The sequence below is a fragment of the Accipiter gentilis genome, chromosome 27 (assembly GCF_929443795.1).
Source record: "Accipiter gentilis chromosome 27, bAccGen1.1, whole genome shotgun sequence".
In the NCBI taxonomy this organism is placed as follows: Eukaryota; Metazoa; Chordata; class Aves; order Accipitriformes; family Accipitridae; genus Astur; species Astur gentilis.
Window position 1 is genome coordinate 13794539 of NC_064906.1, and position 17970 is coordinate 13812508.

General features: G+C 43.6%; 1 protein-coding gene across 1 annotated transcript in view; it reads right to left on the reverse strand.

Annotated features, from left to right (window-relative positions):
* Positions 1-10235, reverse strand: part of GALNT12 (polypeptide N-acetylgalactosaminyltransferase 12) — a 48193-nt gene extending 37958 nt beyond the window's left edge. The window contains exon 1 of the mRNA XM_049830210.1: positions 9832-10235. Coding sequence (XP_049686167.1) covers positions 9832-10235 — 404 coding nt within the window. The remainder of the gene's footprint in view (positions 1-9831) is intronic.
* Between the last annotated feature and the right edge of the window lie 7735 nt (positions 10236-17970).

Sequence of the window (17970 nt, forward strand, 5' to 3'; positions counted from 1 at the left end):
AGGATTAATTGCATCTCACTTTAGCCATCTAAAAGGTAGGTGCTGTCTCTGAGCTAATTGCCTGGACTCTGCCTGACCATAAAGACAGATCCAGAAGGCAAGCCACCTCACCCTTTTTAAGCCATTTATCTAGCACAGACAAACAGACCTTTATGGGCCCCCACCTCTCCCTTGTCCATAGACTTTTTAACGATAGAGCAGATGCTTAACTTTTCTATGGCTAAAGTTAAACAACAGGAAACCACCTATAGTCCCTACTAATGGCTGCCTGATACAGCACCTTGAACCTTGTTATCATAGCTACCAAACAGTTCATAAAAACGTAACATAGACACAAGGAAATGAATTGCCTGTAAACGTGACATTTCCAAGCATGGACAATAAATGCAGAAGCACTGTTATCTGAAGTCCAACATGCTATTTCATTACTCTCATTATCTTATTCAACCACGGGAACTTCACTATTTACAAAACCAAATACCCAAGTTAGATCTAAGTGTGCATGTTGAGTGGGTTCATTTTCTTCAGAAAAGCACATGTATCTCCAGTCAAGAGGATTTTGGAAAAAGTTACCAGATACCAGGATCAGTCACTGAGGAAAAAAACTATTGCCAGCACACATGAGCAGCTTTTTTAGAGACAACAAAAGAAAAGCATGAAGTTGTAAACAGGACTCGGATGGCACTCAAAAATGCTGTTTTATAATGGATAACAACGATAATGGATAACACGATGGAAAGGAGTGACACCCGCTCAGCCTCTGCCCTCTGATGGCTCCTGTTCTCTCCAGCCCCACTAGAAAACACACAAGTGGAGTCCTTGTGCACAGCAGAGTTGCACCCTGAGAAATTGCGTCCGGGACTGGGCTGGGACACTGCCCTGTGCCTGCAGCAGCCCGCTTCTGCATCGTCCTCCGTTTCCCTCAGGCACCCTCTGCCACACTGGGTGACTGTGCCAGGAATCCTCCTGCCTGCTCACTGTGGCTTAAAAGACAGGTATAAAATGAGAAATGCCAAAGGACAAAGCTTTTGTTTATCAACTAAAACTAAAACAAACATCTACATTTTTAAATTCTAACTGGCTTCATCCATGAATCTTTAAAGACGGGAAGAGAGAAAGAGTAATGCTGGTGCATACCCGAACACAAACTTAAAACCACATTCACTGTGTAGCAACTTTCCTGGATCTTTCACTACAGCATCTACTCAAACATCTAACTCCACAAAATGCAAACCAAAGCAAAGCACGTAGAGGTGTATCGGCATACATTCACATTCCTGTGGGGTTTTGGGTTTGCCCTTCTACGCTGCATTTGCAAGTCACAGTCTAACTGAGACTCTATGGCTGACAAGTTTAATAATTTAACCTTGGAATCTACTACACTACGAAGTCTTCTGTTAGCAAGTTTTACAATAGGTTATTTATTAGAAACTAAGGAGATATCAGTCAGGAAATGCCTAAACAAAATTAAATGGGCTATTTTGGAGAACATTTGTGTCAATTAATGTAATCACTCAATTTATTTCATTGTAAGGAGCTGTTTCTCTTAGAGATGCGTATCTATACACAGGGAGAGAGAGCATGAATGTGTGCACACTGGGCACGCTGCCATGAGTTAATGAGGAATGGTTGCTGACATACTTTTATGTAAGACTTTCATCACAACTGCAACAACAATACAGCAAGGGAGAATACGGTTTTTAATCTCCAAATTTGATGTTCTATATGCACAGTTACTCATATTTTAAGAAAAAATATGAAAAGTTCTGTGAGTTTATTAAGATTTGTTAAGAATACAATCTGTTCATAGATTATTTAATGCTTTCTAACGGTATACTATCTAAGTTTTGCTTTTGAAGTCTCAATGTGAATGCCCGAGAATACAGGCAAGTTCAAGATTGTGTAGCTTCTCTCAAAAAGTTCAAAACAGCATGTGTCACTGATATTATCTGATCAAACAGGATTTATGTGACTATGGTATGTGACATTGCCATATACGCACCATCACCGTGTCATCTAGCAAACACTGTTAGGGTCCTACTTCAGGCTGGGTTTCACGCGGTGGGCTAGGAACCAGGCTTGCGGGGTTTGCTACGGTGTGCTGTGGACACGCCGACTCACAAATACAACCTCCTTTTCTCTTCCTAATTTGAACAAAGACACTGAATTAAACAGCAGATGCTCTTTTAGTAAGAGGTGGGCTCAAACGTGGGTTTCACCTTCTCTGCTCCCACCCCATAAACTGCAGAGGCAGCAACACGGACTCACCCTGTCTGCCAAGTATCTTCCCCCACAAGAAAAACACCTCCTTCTCCCACCCTCCCAAAGCCACGGCAGAGGACCGAGCTGTGCTGGGGTCCTCTTCTCCCCCCTTTTCTACATCTCCCTTCCCTCCCGCTCCCAGCAGCGGCTTAGGACTCAGCAGGTCCGTCCACGAGCATCCCAGGCTCAGCAGCGCAACAAGGCGCTGACATTTACGGAAGGTGCTGATAACTGCCAGAATGGCCGAATTATTCGAGGCAAGGCTGGAACACGTAAGCAGCGTGAGTTAAAGCCATGCCAGCCCACACTTCCCCACCGCCTGCTCCCAGCCCAGGTAAACGCTCCCAAAATTGTGTCTGCTGAAACAAACCATGTTAGGAGAGAGCACCCTCAGTACAGTCTACGACACGGTGATATGATCAAGACCCTGAAAACAGAGGCTAGCTAGATTGTAAAATGGTTTTCCAGATTATTTGATGTTTTAAAGAACGATTCTCCCAGCGACAATGAGGTCTCCACAAGACAGGCTGCCAAACACCGTTTTAAGAACTCAGATAATAAAGGACTGCGCTGGCTAGTATAAAAACATTGTGAGAAGCAAGGAAGAAAGCTGGGAAGTCTGAACTGGACGAAAGTATTTGCAAAAATGTTTGGGGAAAAAAACAGAAAAAGCAAATATGTTTTAGACAGATTAAAAATACGCCAAGAAAAAATTGTCTAGAAAGCCCACCCATGACGGTGGACTAAATCTATATCCTAAAATCCACAAATTTAAGAAATCCATAGATCGCCCTAATTCCAAATTGTTAGAAAAAGGCAATAGAAGTTGCTACCTAGCCCAGATTCTGGATGTACAGATGAGAAGGCTTTTCTGCATGTGTCCATGGGGAAAAAACAATTACTTTTTATTTCATTTTGCTGATTTGAAACAGTAGTTTCATTTTGCTCAAATAGTTACCCATGTTTGCAATTCTATTCCAAAGTAGTGAAATACAGTTAACATTGCACAGAGCCATACGATTTCCTACATCTACATTCAGAAACTTACTTTCATGTGACCAATGTGACTCAGGACAAGAAAAATATTTTGCAAAGTAATACAATAACTGAAAGAAGTTATTGTAACCATCACTAATAGTAGGGTGTGGATGAACCTGGTCCTTACAGACAACAGTATATAGTAAAAGCACTGTTTGAATAAAGAAAAAAATTAATCGTAACTTGTGGTTACTATCACTGATCTGGGAACTTTGTCAGGTTAAAAATGAAATCAACCAAAACCAAGCATTCATCTAGACGTCAGAGGAAGCTGAGGATCACTACCAGAAGCTGTAAAGAAAAACTGTCAAAAAATAATCATGTGAGCTCTTCTGGAAAATGTTTGCATGTGACTATTAAACGAAAGCATAATGACAAAGAAAGCTGGCGCATTTTTACAGAAGATAGGGAACAAAAATAGTAAAATATCCTAAATATCTAAGCGCTTATGGAAGCATTGCTGTATTTTGTACTGCTATAAAATGCAAGCCTGCTTATTTAAAAACAAAACAAAAAAACCAACAATGCTGCAGATTTATTACTCCCTCATTTAACTGTATGAGGGAGGAATGAGATGTCCCAGAGACACAATGCTTTGCAGCTCTAAAGCCTATCTATCAATGCAAGGAATCCTGCCAACTAACAATAAAGTAATGACTAAAAGGTATTACGATTAATGTAGTTACTCGTAGCTAATTATCCATTCCAGAAAAGCTCAGAAAACAAACAAAACCAAAAAAAACCCAACCCCAAATCAGTGACCACAGCGTTCTGAAACTACTGAACCAAATACACCTGTAAGTGTTTTATGCAAAGCATTTGTTTGTGAGGAGAAGAGCGTTGTGTCTGCTGGACTCTGACCCAATGTAAAGCGTGGGAATACCTACGCCAAAGCAAGCCCTGGGCACAGAGCGTGGAATCACCTGCGCGCTTAGAGGGAAGGGATGCACCGGCAAGGTCAAGCTGCTGCAGATAAGCTCTCCGAAGAGTTCAGTTTTCCTACGTGCGCTGCAAAAAAAAAGTCAAGTCACTGCAATCATTTCACCTTTAGGTAACAGATGAAAAGAGAAGCTCCTGGGTGAAGTCGCGGTGGGCTGAGAAGGAAACACCCGGCTGCTGCGCCGTTTCCTGAAACAGGGTCAGGTTAAAACTCCTGGCAGGAGCAGCACGCCCACCAAAATCAGATGCTGTGATTTCTGGAGCAGAAGAGGGGCCAAAACCTCGTCTCGAGCATTATCCTGGGAATTTGCTAGTGAGACACTATCACATGAGCAGCCTGCATAAGTTGGTATTTACAACCCAGTAAACAAAACAAACCATGGTAGCAAGTGAGATTGTAAGAGAGTCACATTCAAATCTAGCAACAGACGGGAAAAGCAGTTTTGAAAGTCAGAAAAATCTTCGCACAAGATTGTTACACTAAGCTCAGAGACAATATCCCCAAAAGTAAGTAATGTTATAGGTACAAATGATGGTGACAGAGAATTTAAGTATTTGTGTATATCTATCTATATGGTGATACTGAAATATATATACACAGATAATTGAATATATATATAACCATGCATATATAAAACGTTATATATAAACAAGCTCTCTCCAAAACACAGACAATTATCTAGAATTAAAGAACAAACCTCTTAAACTTTTTTTTATAGCTGCTAGTTATTATGCAGACCACATTCAATATTTTGGGGGCTTTTGTGGCTACTCAAAATTGTTTGCCAGGTAAGGAAAGGCAGGAAAGACTTACAAATCCATTTGCTTGCAAGAACAAGTGAAACGAGGCCCAAGGGCTGATTCAGGCGGCTTCTACCATGAAAGAGACATCACAAAATGCCAAGTCAGCACAAAAGTGCCTATCCCTGCCTTGTTCCTTTTGTAACAAGAGTCAGCCAAAAGAAGGCTGGTGTGATTTTACAGAAACCGTCCCTGAAGTAAATGTGCAACACACCCCTACTGTGAGAAACATAGAAAGAAAATAAAGAACGTAGAATGTCTAAAATCAGGAACAATGCTTGAGAACAGCCCTTAATCTAAAAGAACCCAAGCAGAAAAACTGGAAATGTATTTCTTACATGCTGTAACACACTGTAAAAGGCTGCCTAAGAGACCCCATCAGTTGTCTGCCTAATCCTGCAGTCCTGTAAAATAAGCATGCGATGAGAAGCCCCACAGGATGGGATGCAGCCCGGCTGTTGCACGGGGGGGAAGGCAGAGCAGCAGCAGCAGCCCCAACACGGCCCTCCGTAGGTCAATGTCTGACGGAGGATGCTTGCTTGCTTTAAACCTGCTATAGCGGTTGCTTCCCCGGTGTGTATAAACTCAAGAGATGAAGGACGGACATTGGGAAGCCAACCTGGGCCATCTAGACATCATGATTGGGGGGGGGGGGGGCAGGGGGAAAGATTTCACTGTGGCAGTGATGTAGCCTTGAAAGAGGTGCCCAGAAAGGCTCTTGAATCGCCATCCTTGCAGACTTTCCAAATCTGACGGGACAAAGATGGCTTTTAGCAACATGCTCTAAGACTGAAGTTGCCCTGCTTCAAGCAGGAGGTTGAACTAGACAACCCAGAGGTTCCTTCCAACCTCCGACTTCTCTGACCCTATGGCATATTTCACTCCTAGCCTTATACAAACTGTATCACCATTTAGTAATTTCCTTACGCTCTTATGCATAATATTTTACCAAAAGAACATTTTTATAGTTTATTTCTATATATATGTTTATTTGTATGTTTAAATATATTTATGTATACATATACTTACAGTACACTTAGATACATACATATATATATATACACACACAATTCTAGCCACCAATAAAACCAAAAAGTTTCTGTGTGATGAAAACACATTATTATCAGCTGCCGACCTCAAGTGCAGACAGTTAAAGGAAGTAGGAACTGTCTAAAGGAAACGATAGAAATTGTCAAGCTCTCCAGGTCAGCGTTTAAATAGAAACAGGATCAATTCTCAGAAAAACATGTTACAGTGATCTGCGAGAACATGAAGGAATAAAGGCCTTCTGAATATTTACATTGGCAGGAATATATTAGTAGGAGAAACACCTAAAATTTCAGAAACTTTATAATAAATAACATCTGTATAGGATTCACTGTCAAACATTGTCAAACAGTACATTATTTGGGGGAGTAATCTCAGTCAAACTATTCTTCTCTTCCTGCACAGTATTACCAGACAGAGTAACTAGCAAATAACTACCGCCACATATCTCGTCTGATAGCAGGTCCAGGATGTACAACATGTAGCAGTGGGAGAAGTTTTTTGGCATCAGTTTCTGATAAAGCAACACAACACCTTGTATACATAATTTTGCAGACCAGGTGTAAAGGCTTACTGGTTCGGACATTTGCAATCTTTCTAGCAAAACTGTAGTTTTCACTAGATTCACATTTGTGATTTTCACAATTCACACCAAGAGAACGGGTTCACTGATGAATGTGGGAGGGCATTAAGGTTAAAAGAAGCAGTGGGGCATCCAGGTGGTGAGGATGTTGCCTATCTTTATTTCCCTTTCTTTCCTCCTCCCATTTTCCTGGGATCTAAAATTTCCAGACTTGCCTCCACACACATAAGAACATGCTGAAAAAGACCAAAAGCCCATAGCCCAGAATAATGTCTCCAAGCATAGTATCTGTTAGTATCTCATGAATACTTGATGTCGATTTTCTAGTAGATGGAATTCCTCATACTGTACAGGAAATGGATTTTTGGAACACGCAGGTGGCAGAATTTGTGTTATCCACTTCATGCATGGACCTAGTATTGCAGTGGCTCAGCAAGAGGCACTCTCTCAGTAGCCTGTCTGTCTTTCAGGCTGAAGAGCTCTAGATTAATTAGTCACTTCTGTATGGAAGCCATGCTGTAAGTTGAACAGCATTGGGTCCAACACAGATTTCTGTGGAACTTAACCTGGGACCCTATGCTATTTAAAAAATAAAAAAAAAAAACAAAAACCAAACCAAAACCAAGCGCTTCCCAGCTTTTATCCAGTTATTTATAAATGCAAGGAATTTCCACCTTATTTCACAGCTGTTTAAGGCACTCATCAAAAGCCTCTGGAAATAACACCACACCTGCTTAACCATATAATTACAGCCTTCAAAGAACTCCAATAGGTTTGTGAGACACGTCATCCTTGACAAAGGCCAAGTTGACTTTCTCAATAGATCACACCTACCTGTCTGCTACTTTTCCTTACCACAGCTTGTAAATAATATGCCTGGAAGAGATCCAGGGCTTGCCAGCACACAGTTCTCTGGTTCTCCTCTAGGACTCCACTAAAAAAATGATGCATTCTGGTCTTCAGGTACCAAAATTGTTTCATTGATCACAACTAAAAATTCAGCCTTTGCACCATTTTTGCGGACAGCTGAAGTCTACTATTACTACTTATTTCCTACCATTATAGCCTTACCCAAATGTTCATTAAAGATCATGAATGGTCAAGCATTACCAACCTTAAAATAAACTAAATCATATTTTTCCTAGACTTAACCTTTCAACACTGAAGCGCAATGAATTTTCTATCGCTACAGGCTTGTGGATAACTTTTTCAAGACTTTTTTTTTTTTTTTTTTTTAACTTGGATCTCTTACACGGTCCTCCTTCTTAAGAGAGGTAGTTAACAATTTTATTGCAAAATTGTCTTTGGGGAAGTTTTTTTTTTTGTCCTTTTTTTTTTTTTTTTTTTTTTTTTTTTTTACATTTGCTGTGTGAGTTGGATAGATGTTCTGTGATATTTCTGCCATCATTTAGATTTAACTGTCTGAAAAGGCAGGAAGCACCTGCCAGCAGATACTACAACAGTACAATACAGCCCCAGCCTCAGAAGGCAACTATCTCTGAGATTATGTCACTGATGCCTTGCAAACCTTTTGGCTTAGGATACGTTTTGTCATTTCAACAGCCAAATATTCAAAGCAAAAAGGATGTGTCACTGTAGCAAAACCCATCTGCCCACTTATATTGTTTTCATTTCAGGAACCTCCCTCCCATCTATGATGTCCCCTTCTCAACAACTGTGATCTTCCATTTCCTCCAACATCTTGTCTGAAAGAAATGGCAAGAGTCCAGAATAATTCATTGAAATGATTTAAATGCTTCCTGTCAAAAAGCAACCAAAAAGGTCCTTTTTAGCCTCCAGTCTACAGACTGCTTGTAAGGGGAGAATAAAAGATAACCAAGAAAAACAAGCCTACTGCCAGGCTTAAATTTACGATAAAAAGGCCTGCACTTGCATCACGATTTTTTGAGAGCTATCATAGGATTTGTGTTTTAGATTCAGCACTTACAACTGGCGTTGGGTGAGCTACTGGACAGGACACACTGACGAGAAGTGAACATGCGGTAGAGCCAGAGCCCTGCTTTTTCCACAGCTCTTTGCTACCATCCCATACAAACCTGTTGCAAGGAAATAAACCGGCTGAAGCCAAGCTCAGGTGAAACGGCGGAGGGGACTCAGTCAGTAGCAGCCCCGGCTCTGTCCTGACCGCTTTGGCTGAAGGCACATACCTGTATCTACTCAACCCATTCCTCTCACCAGCTGGCTGCTCGCTTACAGGACAAACTCTCAGCTAAACTGAGTATTTGCGTTAGGCCAGAACCGATCGTACAGACGGACCCACTGTGCGGGACTGGCTTCATGACTGCACTGAACTGCTGCCTGTCAACTAGAATCATCTCAACAAACAATCCTTCGTTTACAATTGCTTATGCCACCATCTGGCACTAGCGTCGCAATCGTAAATGTAATTTGTAAATGTAAATTGTCCCACCAACTAAGTATCCCGGCTCAAGCAAAGTCCCAGTTTAGAAGGGCGCCGCGCGCCTCTGTGAGTATTTCCACACCGTAAACCAGCGGCTCGCTCCTGGCAAATCCGATGATAAAATAAATCTGCTTTATGCTGTGCGGTGCAAGACATCTGAACGCAGCACAAGGCTGAAGCCCGGGAAGCGTGACACCTGTAAAACTGGGAGCGACTGGAAAAAGCAGACTGCTTGCCCACGGTGACCTGCCCGGGGGGACAGCGGCAGGAGAAACACGGCAGCGTGCCCCGGCTTAAAGGGCTCAAGCCACACCGAGCCCAGAGGAAAACCCGTTTGTGGAAAAGTGGCAACCAGGCAACACCAGCGACGCTTTATTTATAACCGGCTGAGCGAAGGCTGGCGACGTGAAAGCGGCTGGGGGAGACACTTTTCACAGCCCACCCCCACCCCCCACCCCCCCGTTTCCCGCCCACTCCTCTGCCTGCAAGAACGGCTCTAGCTGAGCCTCGTCCCCTCAGCGGCCCCGGCCCCGGCCCCGGCCCCGTCCCCTCAGCGGCCCCGCTCGGCCCCTCAGCGGCGCCGGCCCCGTCCCCGTCCCCTCAGCGGCCCCGTCCCCGTCCCCTCAGCGGCCTCGCTCGTCCCCTCAGCGGCCCCGGCCCCGTCTCGTCAGCGGCCCCGCTCGGCCCCTCAGCGGCCCCGGCCCCGTCCGCCGGCAGGTGGAGCGGTGCGGGTACTCACAGCGGGTGCCATCGCTCGGGCAGGCGGCGGTGCAGGGAGATGCGATCGCTGAGGTAGATGTTGATCTGGTGCCGGCGGACGCTCTCCTCCTGCCGGCGTTTCTCGGCCGGGCTCAGTTCCAAACGCACCGCCCGGCCCAGCTCGCCCAACGCCGCCGGGTCCAGGGCCGGCTTGGCGTACACCGGCTTCCGCAGCAGCTCGGGGTCGGCGGCGGGAGGCTGCTGCTGCTGCTGTGGCGGCAGCGGCGGGGCGCGGCGGGCGGCGTGGCGGGGCGGCGGGCCGTGCCTCCAGGCGAGGAAGCCGACGGCGGCCAGCAGCCCCAGGGCCAGCAGCGTACCCCCACCCCGGCACCCCCGCTTGCCCCTCTTGCCCCAACACATCCCGCGACCGAGGCGGCCGGCCATAACCGAACGGGTAAGGCCTCTCCCGGACACGGTAGGCGGACGAACCTCCGCCCCGGGCGGACTCCGGAGAAGTTCTCACAGACCTGCCCACGCCGCGCTACCCGCCAGGAAACCCGCCCGGCTCCTCCGCCGCCGAGCTCCTCCTCCCCTCCCCTCCCCGCCCCGCCGCCGGCCAGCCCGCAGGGGCGCTGCCGCGGGGCGGGGGTTGGAGAACCGTTCCCGCCGGCGGACCCGGGTCCGCCCCGCCTGTCAGCGAAGCGCGGAGGGTGAGGGGGCTGCGCCGCTACGGTCCTCCGTTCTGTGGCCGTGGTCGGCGGGCTGCTCGGCCCCGGCAGGCCGGGGAAGAAGGCGCACACACGCACGCCTGTGGCTTTAGCTCCGGGGACGCCGAGCGGTGGGGCCGGGAGCGGTGGGGAGAGCCAGCCCCGGGCGTTCGCCCTCACAGCTGCCGGGAGGGAGCGGAGCAGGGCCGGGGCCGGTGCTGCTGGGTCATGGAGGAGGAGGGAGGAAGGCTCGTCCCCTGCGGACACCTCCTGTTACCCCTCGGGGAAGAGGTTATCTGGTCACCCTTGAAGCTTGAGGGGCCTTCACGAACGCTGGTGGCTGTGTGGCGGACCTTCACGAACGCTGGTGGCTGTGTGGCGGACCTTCACGGGTGCTCCCAGCGAGGGAAAGTTTGGCTGGCAGAGGGCCACGGTAAGCTGCTTTGGCCACTGGAGACCGTGGGGAAGGTCCCAAGGCTTGTTGTCTCCTGACAGAGGTAGATGGGGCTCTAGGAGGACGGCGAGGGAGGTCATTTGTCACAAAGGGGCTAGGAAGAGCTTTGGGGCTGGAGGAAACAAGTCCGTAGGAAACCAGGCTTCATCCCTTCTGCTGCCTCTAGAACAGCAAGTGCTTTAGAAGGAAAGAGAACATGGGCCAAGAAGCCATGACCAACTTTTTCACTGAAGAAAGCGGAATTCTCGGTTGAAATAAAAAAAAGTCAACCGATGTGGCCTCAGAAATCCAGAAGGCAAGTGAAAAATCCCAATTTACTTCACAGATAATGGGCAGTCCATTCCATGGCTTGACTGAATGATGGGAAAAAAGCAACTGTGGCATTTAGTCGAAACTTTCTAATTTGCTTCATACTCAGAAACACATCCATACTGCTTTTTCACTTCACGTCCTAACAGGATGCAGCCCCGTCTGTCTAAACTTGCGATCCTGAGCCCCTGAGATGATGTGAGAATTCGTGATTTTGTGTTTGAAAAACCTTAACCTAAGTGTAACATAATTGATACAGTTTACCTCTCACCTTCATCAGGGAGCTGAAACTCTGGCTTTGAGGTGTCATTTGCTCTACACATTTTGCAAAGAGAGCGTTACACTGCACTATCCTGAGGCCTGTGAAGATGAACCCAGCAGAGGACCCCAGTCATCCCCAGAGAGGGACTTCAGCCTGGTAAGCAGTATTGGGCAGTGCTTATCCACGCTGCTGAGGGGTGGAAGAAAACTCATCTGACACTAAGGAAGGGGAGAAACCTCGTCACTACCAGACAGGGTCACAGCATACAGCTACGAGCTGATTCAGGTTTTACACAGCAATAAATATTGTATGTGACAACAAACACGGGGGCTGTCAACTACTGCGGAGGTCTTGCTCTGGACAGAAGCGTGATGAATAATAGTTAGTCATCCTGACGCTGGCAAGCTAGTATAAATCAAGTAGTTTAGGTGGATTTGCTGATGAGTTGGGCATGTGTATAGGTATAATTTCATTATTTCTTATTCAGCTATACGGTTTTCTACCACTGATAATCATATATGCATAAAATCTAGTTTCAAAGCACACATACTGGCTGGAATAACTGAAGCATAATAGTAGTGAAGTATGTGTGTGTAAATACGCATTGTAGACGCCTACTAAATACCAGTATGCTGGAGGTGAGAATATACATTGTATGTAAAGGAAATAGTGCCAATTTCCTATCCTATCAGCCCAAACTTTGGGTCTGAAGAGTTAGGTGGCACTAGTAATTGCACACCCAGTGATTGCGTTGTCTTCTTGCTCGCCATCCTTCCCGAATAAAGGAAGCCCAACTGGTGTCGTTGGTATTGAGTTTGTAGCAGCAGTTCCCTAGGTTCTGGCTGGTGGAGGGGTAAACCCTAAAGATACAGCCAACATTTCTGGAACATGCTGCTGGTTTAGATCTGGTTGTCTGGAACAAACAATCTTGGGGTTTTCCCTCTGTGTAAGGTTGCAAATTACTTAGAATAGGGTAACAGAAATATTAAACATGAGGAGCCCAACAAGGACTTCCTGGAATGAATAAAAGGAGAAGGACAACCTCCTGGACTCCCCCCAAAAATTACTGGGGGAGATTGGGAAGAAGTGAAGAGCAAAATATGGGACTGAGTGTTAGTTAAGATCAGTCAGAAAGAAAACAGAGGAGTTCTGCTGCAGGGGTTCTTAAGTGTTAGAAGAATAAGTATTTTATTTCAGTATTTTAAGTATTAGAGTAATATGGAAGAAACACAAGAATTATGATCGCATGACTAAAACAAGTTTTGAGATTAAAAGACGGGAAACTGAGAACAGAATATGACAGGACTGCAGGAGGCGTGCTGCAATCAGTGGCAGACAGGGTAAGATCAGACAAGACTGTTGAAGAAGATAACCAGCGTAACTACCTCTCAGTCAGATTTTAAAAAAGGAAGGAAGAAAGGGCTTGAAGAAAAGGTAGGAAAGCATCAGCTTGCTTCCACAGAAACAAGAAAGGTTACAGCTGGTGGGAAAGTAAGGGAGGCAGCTCCCGGTAGTGATAAAGCCCTTAGAGCAAAGTAGCTGGGAAGGCATCATCGCAGTGAGGGTTGAAAGTAATACTAGTAAATGGTAGTTCCCATCCCATGGGGATGATGTCCAAGCACAGAAATCTGAGGAAATTCAGCAAGGGAAAGTACAATAATGGTGTTAATGCAAAAAATCATTAAGAATAAATCAGTTGCATTCACAAATAAGTTTGGACAAGATGTAAAGAATGTGAAGTCAAAGGCACTTTTTCTTAAACCTTTTTAAAAGTTTGTGGGGTTAAATTAAGATGGGAAGACTGAAAATTCAGAGCTGAAATACTGAGAGTATAAAGACTTTTGCTCTGAATGTAAAAATAAGCCCCAGAGAAAAAAAATCTACCGTTAATAAGGCAAATTAGTTCCCTGCTATGCATAAAGCTTGTAGCAGTGTTTTCATGGAAAAGTTCTAAGCAATTTGGGGGGGGGGGGGTATGTGTGTGTGTGTGTTCAGGTTTAATAACAATGGAAGTTAAAACAATTGGTTTTGAGATTTTTTTAAAGATCAGTAAGAAAGTTTAGTGAGCTATAAACTCAGTTGCTTCAAGAGTTTCAGTCAGAAATAAGTAGAGTAACTGGACAAGTCATATAAAACCTACAGAAAAAAGTAGAGGTATTAAATTTTGCAAAAGCTTTAAAATTTACCTCATCCAATGTTTTCTTTTTTTTTTCTTGTTAGATCTGTATTTTCAGTCAAAATGAAACAAAATTCTAAAATGGAAATTGGATGTGGAGAAGTATCAGCTGATAGAAACTGCAGTTTTAATAAACCCAAAGTTCAAATAGCTTCCTAAATTCATACTTTCAGGGGAAAAGAAAGTACCAAATAACGTGTTCCAGAATAATGTTCCTCGTTTTAGTAACAGCCAACACTTACGTACTCTAAAAAAAAAAATGCAAAAGGATTATCAGAGGAACACGATGTACAAAAACCATTGCAGATAGATAGGAAATTTGTTCAAGGAAAAGAAGATTCAGCCAAGTTATAAAACATACCCATTGGAGGTAGCTTTAGGTGTACGGGTCATTGTTTGCCATCGCTTTAACTGGGCATAAAACAACATTGCCCTGCGAAGAAACAGCCCCCCCCCGCCCCAAATCCCACCTTGGCTGCTCTTCCTCTCCTTTGGCAGCCCAAGTGCACCTGTATTTTTTAAGTATTATTCTTCAGCCCATTGTCCTACCAGTGCCAAGAATTTTTTTATTAATGTATTTGTGTTGAAAGCGTCTTTATTTGAGACAGCTGCGTAGCACAAGCAAAACACGAAACGGGCTGCACCCCGCTTTCCCAGCTGCAGGTCTGTGCAGGAGGGTGGGTGTTGAGGTCCTCGGTGCTTCAGCGGGGACCCTGTTTTACAGGGCAGACTTTGGGTCAAGAGCGAAGCTGGGCACATAGCGTGGAGGAAGAGCGTATCAGGAATTTAGATGAGAGGAAGAACAGTGGATAGAGAGGCCTAAAAATAAAAATAGATTAAAACCACAGACTTGATGAGTGAGATAGAAACTGTCAGCTATTTCAGGGATCTTCTATCAGACTGATAAACACTCTGTAATTGTCATACTGACACACCAATAAAAACGGGCAGCATTCAGTGGATTACTTGGGGAAGACCTAACCTGTACCAGTTTGCATATCTCTGTAGTACATGCATATGCATATGTACGTACGTATGTCTACATATATATATGTAAACACAAATGTACACGTACAAAATACCTTGTTCAAAAGGTCATATGCAAGCCAGGTTCGCTTAAAGGTGGGAAGTATATAGAATCATAGAATCACAGAATCATTTAGGTTGGAAAAGACCTTCAAGATCATTGAGTCCAACCATATGCACGCCAAAGGCATCGATTGGTATATTTGCTTGCTATAGGTATGTACTGTTGATATATAAATGTTCTCCTTAGCTAAATAGCAAACATGAACTGCAGGGCATAGGAGAGATATTGTATGTAAAGGAAGCCATGGCTAGCAAGCTTAACTGTCAAAAACTATTGGAACAAAACTGCGGTTCAGTACATGGAATATGGTATGATGTGACGTGTTACTGAAGGTCTGTTACATTGGAAAGCTGACTGATTTTTTCATACATTCTTGTGAGGACACAGTGAGTTAAAATACTGAGTTGCAAATAATTTTTGAAAGTTTGGTCAAAATTATGGCATATTCTGAAACATATAAATGAAGTAAATTCCTCACAAAGTTATAGCAGTTGGTTATAGTAGACAAAGTAGAGACCTGCTATATACACCATGATTAAAATTCTCAACCAAGAACTCAAGGCGATATTACATGGTGGAATTAATCTTAGTCATCCCATACTGTAGGCCCTTACCACCATTTTTTTTTTTAGTAATTTTTTCAAGGTTATTTCTGTTTCTGTGCCTGAAAGGACCAAAGTTAACATACATCGAGTCTCATGATACTGGAAAAGCATCTGCTTTTCTATGATGGTATTTCTAATGTATGTGTCTGCCTTTTCATTAAGGCAGAGATACAAGTCTTCACACAAAACACATGCTAAAATTTTCAGTTTTCTTTTTCTCAGAAGTACAACATTCTTGTGATTCACATCACTAAGCATTTACAGTAGAAAATAAGCCTTCTACGCCTTGAATTGCCATGAAAATAATGCCATCATATTTGGGGATTAGAGATGCCATCATCCCCAGACCTTCATAATGAAGATTATGACTGAGTCAGCCTTCTCTAGTTTCCTGGATTTTTTTTTTGGAACAGATTGCTTGACTACTTGCATTTTTCCCTTCCTGAGATGCCTTTGATTATGACGGTAATTTTAGTTTTCCATATGATGTGATTCTGAATTCTGTGAGGTAGAAGCTTGCTCGTGTGTCATGGTATAAGGATATGTCCAAATGTGTTACATCCTGTTACTACTGTAGAAGCAACAGAATTTTTTGTCGTGTTACCTGGCCCATTTGTAGGTCTACATCACTGCACATTTGCCATATTATACTTACTTTACTTGCTCCACAGGTACATTATGATACCCTAATGGTTTCCTAGCCTTTGTTTTGCAAATGATGATTTCTGTCTCTTGCAGAATGATGGCTCTAAGTCTATCTCCTGTGTTGCCTTGTATTATGGGTAGCTTTTCTAAAGCTTACATTGGCCCATTTATCTCCCTGCTGGTGTTTTGATATCATTTGCAGTGGAGACTTCTGTTAGAAAAGTTTCACAAATGTTGACCTCACGTTTACTCTTGCCTTACCTGTTGGGTTTTTTTGGTAAGCCTGTTGTGTTCCTTGCACTTTTCTTGTCTCCTTCAGTCTAAAGTAATTTTTTTAATTCATCAAGTTTTTCTCTGTCATTTTAAGTTATTTTAACCCCAGAGCAATCCAACACTGACCTATACAAATCAGCACATTGGTGACGTGAAGGAATTTCTCATCAAAAGCAAGGCATTTTTCACTGACTGGACAAACCAGATGCAGGTTGGACAAACCTTCTGAACGACTAATGCACAATCTGCACTTGAGAATCTTGGTTTTGTTTTCTCTTGTATTACCTTCCAACCTAAGCTTTCTCCATCATCTTACCCTAATGAACAGTTTGAAAGGCTTAGGTTGTTCTTTCCTTGGTGAAGAAATCAAGTCCTGTATTTTCCAGGAGGCTTGGTACTGCACCACCATGAGAATATTCTATAGCACTTTATTCGTTTCAGAAGAGATCTGATTATTTTTCCCTTGCCTCATGATATTTTGATTCTCAATCAGTGGCAGAAATCACTGAGTGATTGTATCTGTATAAATGCCTAGGATGCTGACTGAAGATAGTAATGACCATCAGATGACAGCAGCGGAATTTAGCACAAATAATTTCCTCTCTCATTTTGTAAACCCCAGCAAATATTTCCTCTTGCTTACTTAGGAGTCTCTTAAAATAAGAGTTGCATCTTTTGCTGTTATGTTCCTAATTACATTCATGATATCTTTGTCTGGAGTTTCAAACCATTAGTAGAATTTGATACCGTAATCATCAGCTACGTGACATAAATTTGTACAACCAACATTTTCAGTAGCTTATCTCAAAGATAAACTGGAGTGATCCTGTCACTAATCTGACTAGATCCGTGCATGCACTTTGATGTGGTAAGTATGACCCAGTTTTCTTTAATCATGAATAATATATTGCATTAATCACTCTTGCCATTCCCTTCTTCCAAGCTCTGAAATCTTGCACAGTCCAGTCCAGCTTTATTGATAGTGGGAAGCTCCTCATCCTATTGTAACTTAAGAATGGTTGTACTGGCTAGACCAAAAGTCTACCTAACCATGTATTTTTCCTCTGATGATGGCCAGTATAAGCACCTTTATGCTTAAGGAAATTATTTCTCATAAGTTTATATGTTAAATATTCACATATTTTACATGAGTTAACACATGGTATCTATAGTGGAGGAAGCATCGCTGAATATTTACCCTGTCTAGTAGTTTGTCCTATTCCTTCTGTAATGACAAATTTGCAAAGGTGCAAGTATTTATTTTTTTTTTTCTTTGCTGTGAACGGTAGTTTACCAGAGCCCTGGTTCAAGTGGCCATAAACACAGCCAGTACTCGTTTGCTGGAGTCTTTCTCCAAGTGTAACTTGTTTGGCCCTTTGCCATGATGGTCTGGCAATCTGGATTTGCAAGTGGATCAAAGGCAGAAAGCCATATAACTTGGAGGATATGGAAGCCACTGCCTAAAATTGGGGGATGGCTTCATTTTAGTGGCATTTGGTGGTTTCGCTACACTCCCCATAACCTCTCCTAGTCCTCTCGTTCCCAAGCCCTCTACTGCTGTAATAAGTGCCATGTTCTGACATTGAAATCACCGATTTTAATAAAGAACAACCTGCCCAAACTTACAGACACAACGCAATATCCTTAATTGACTGGTC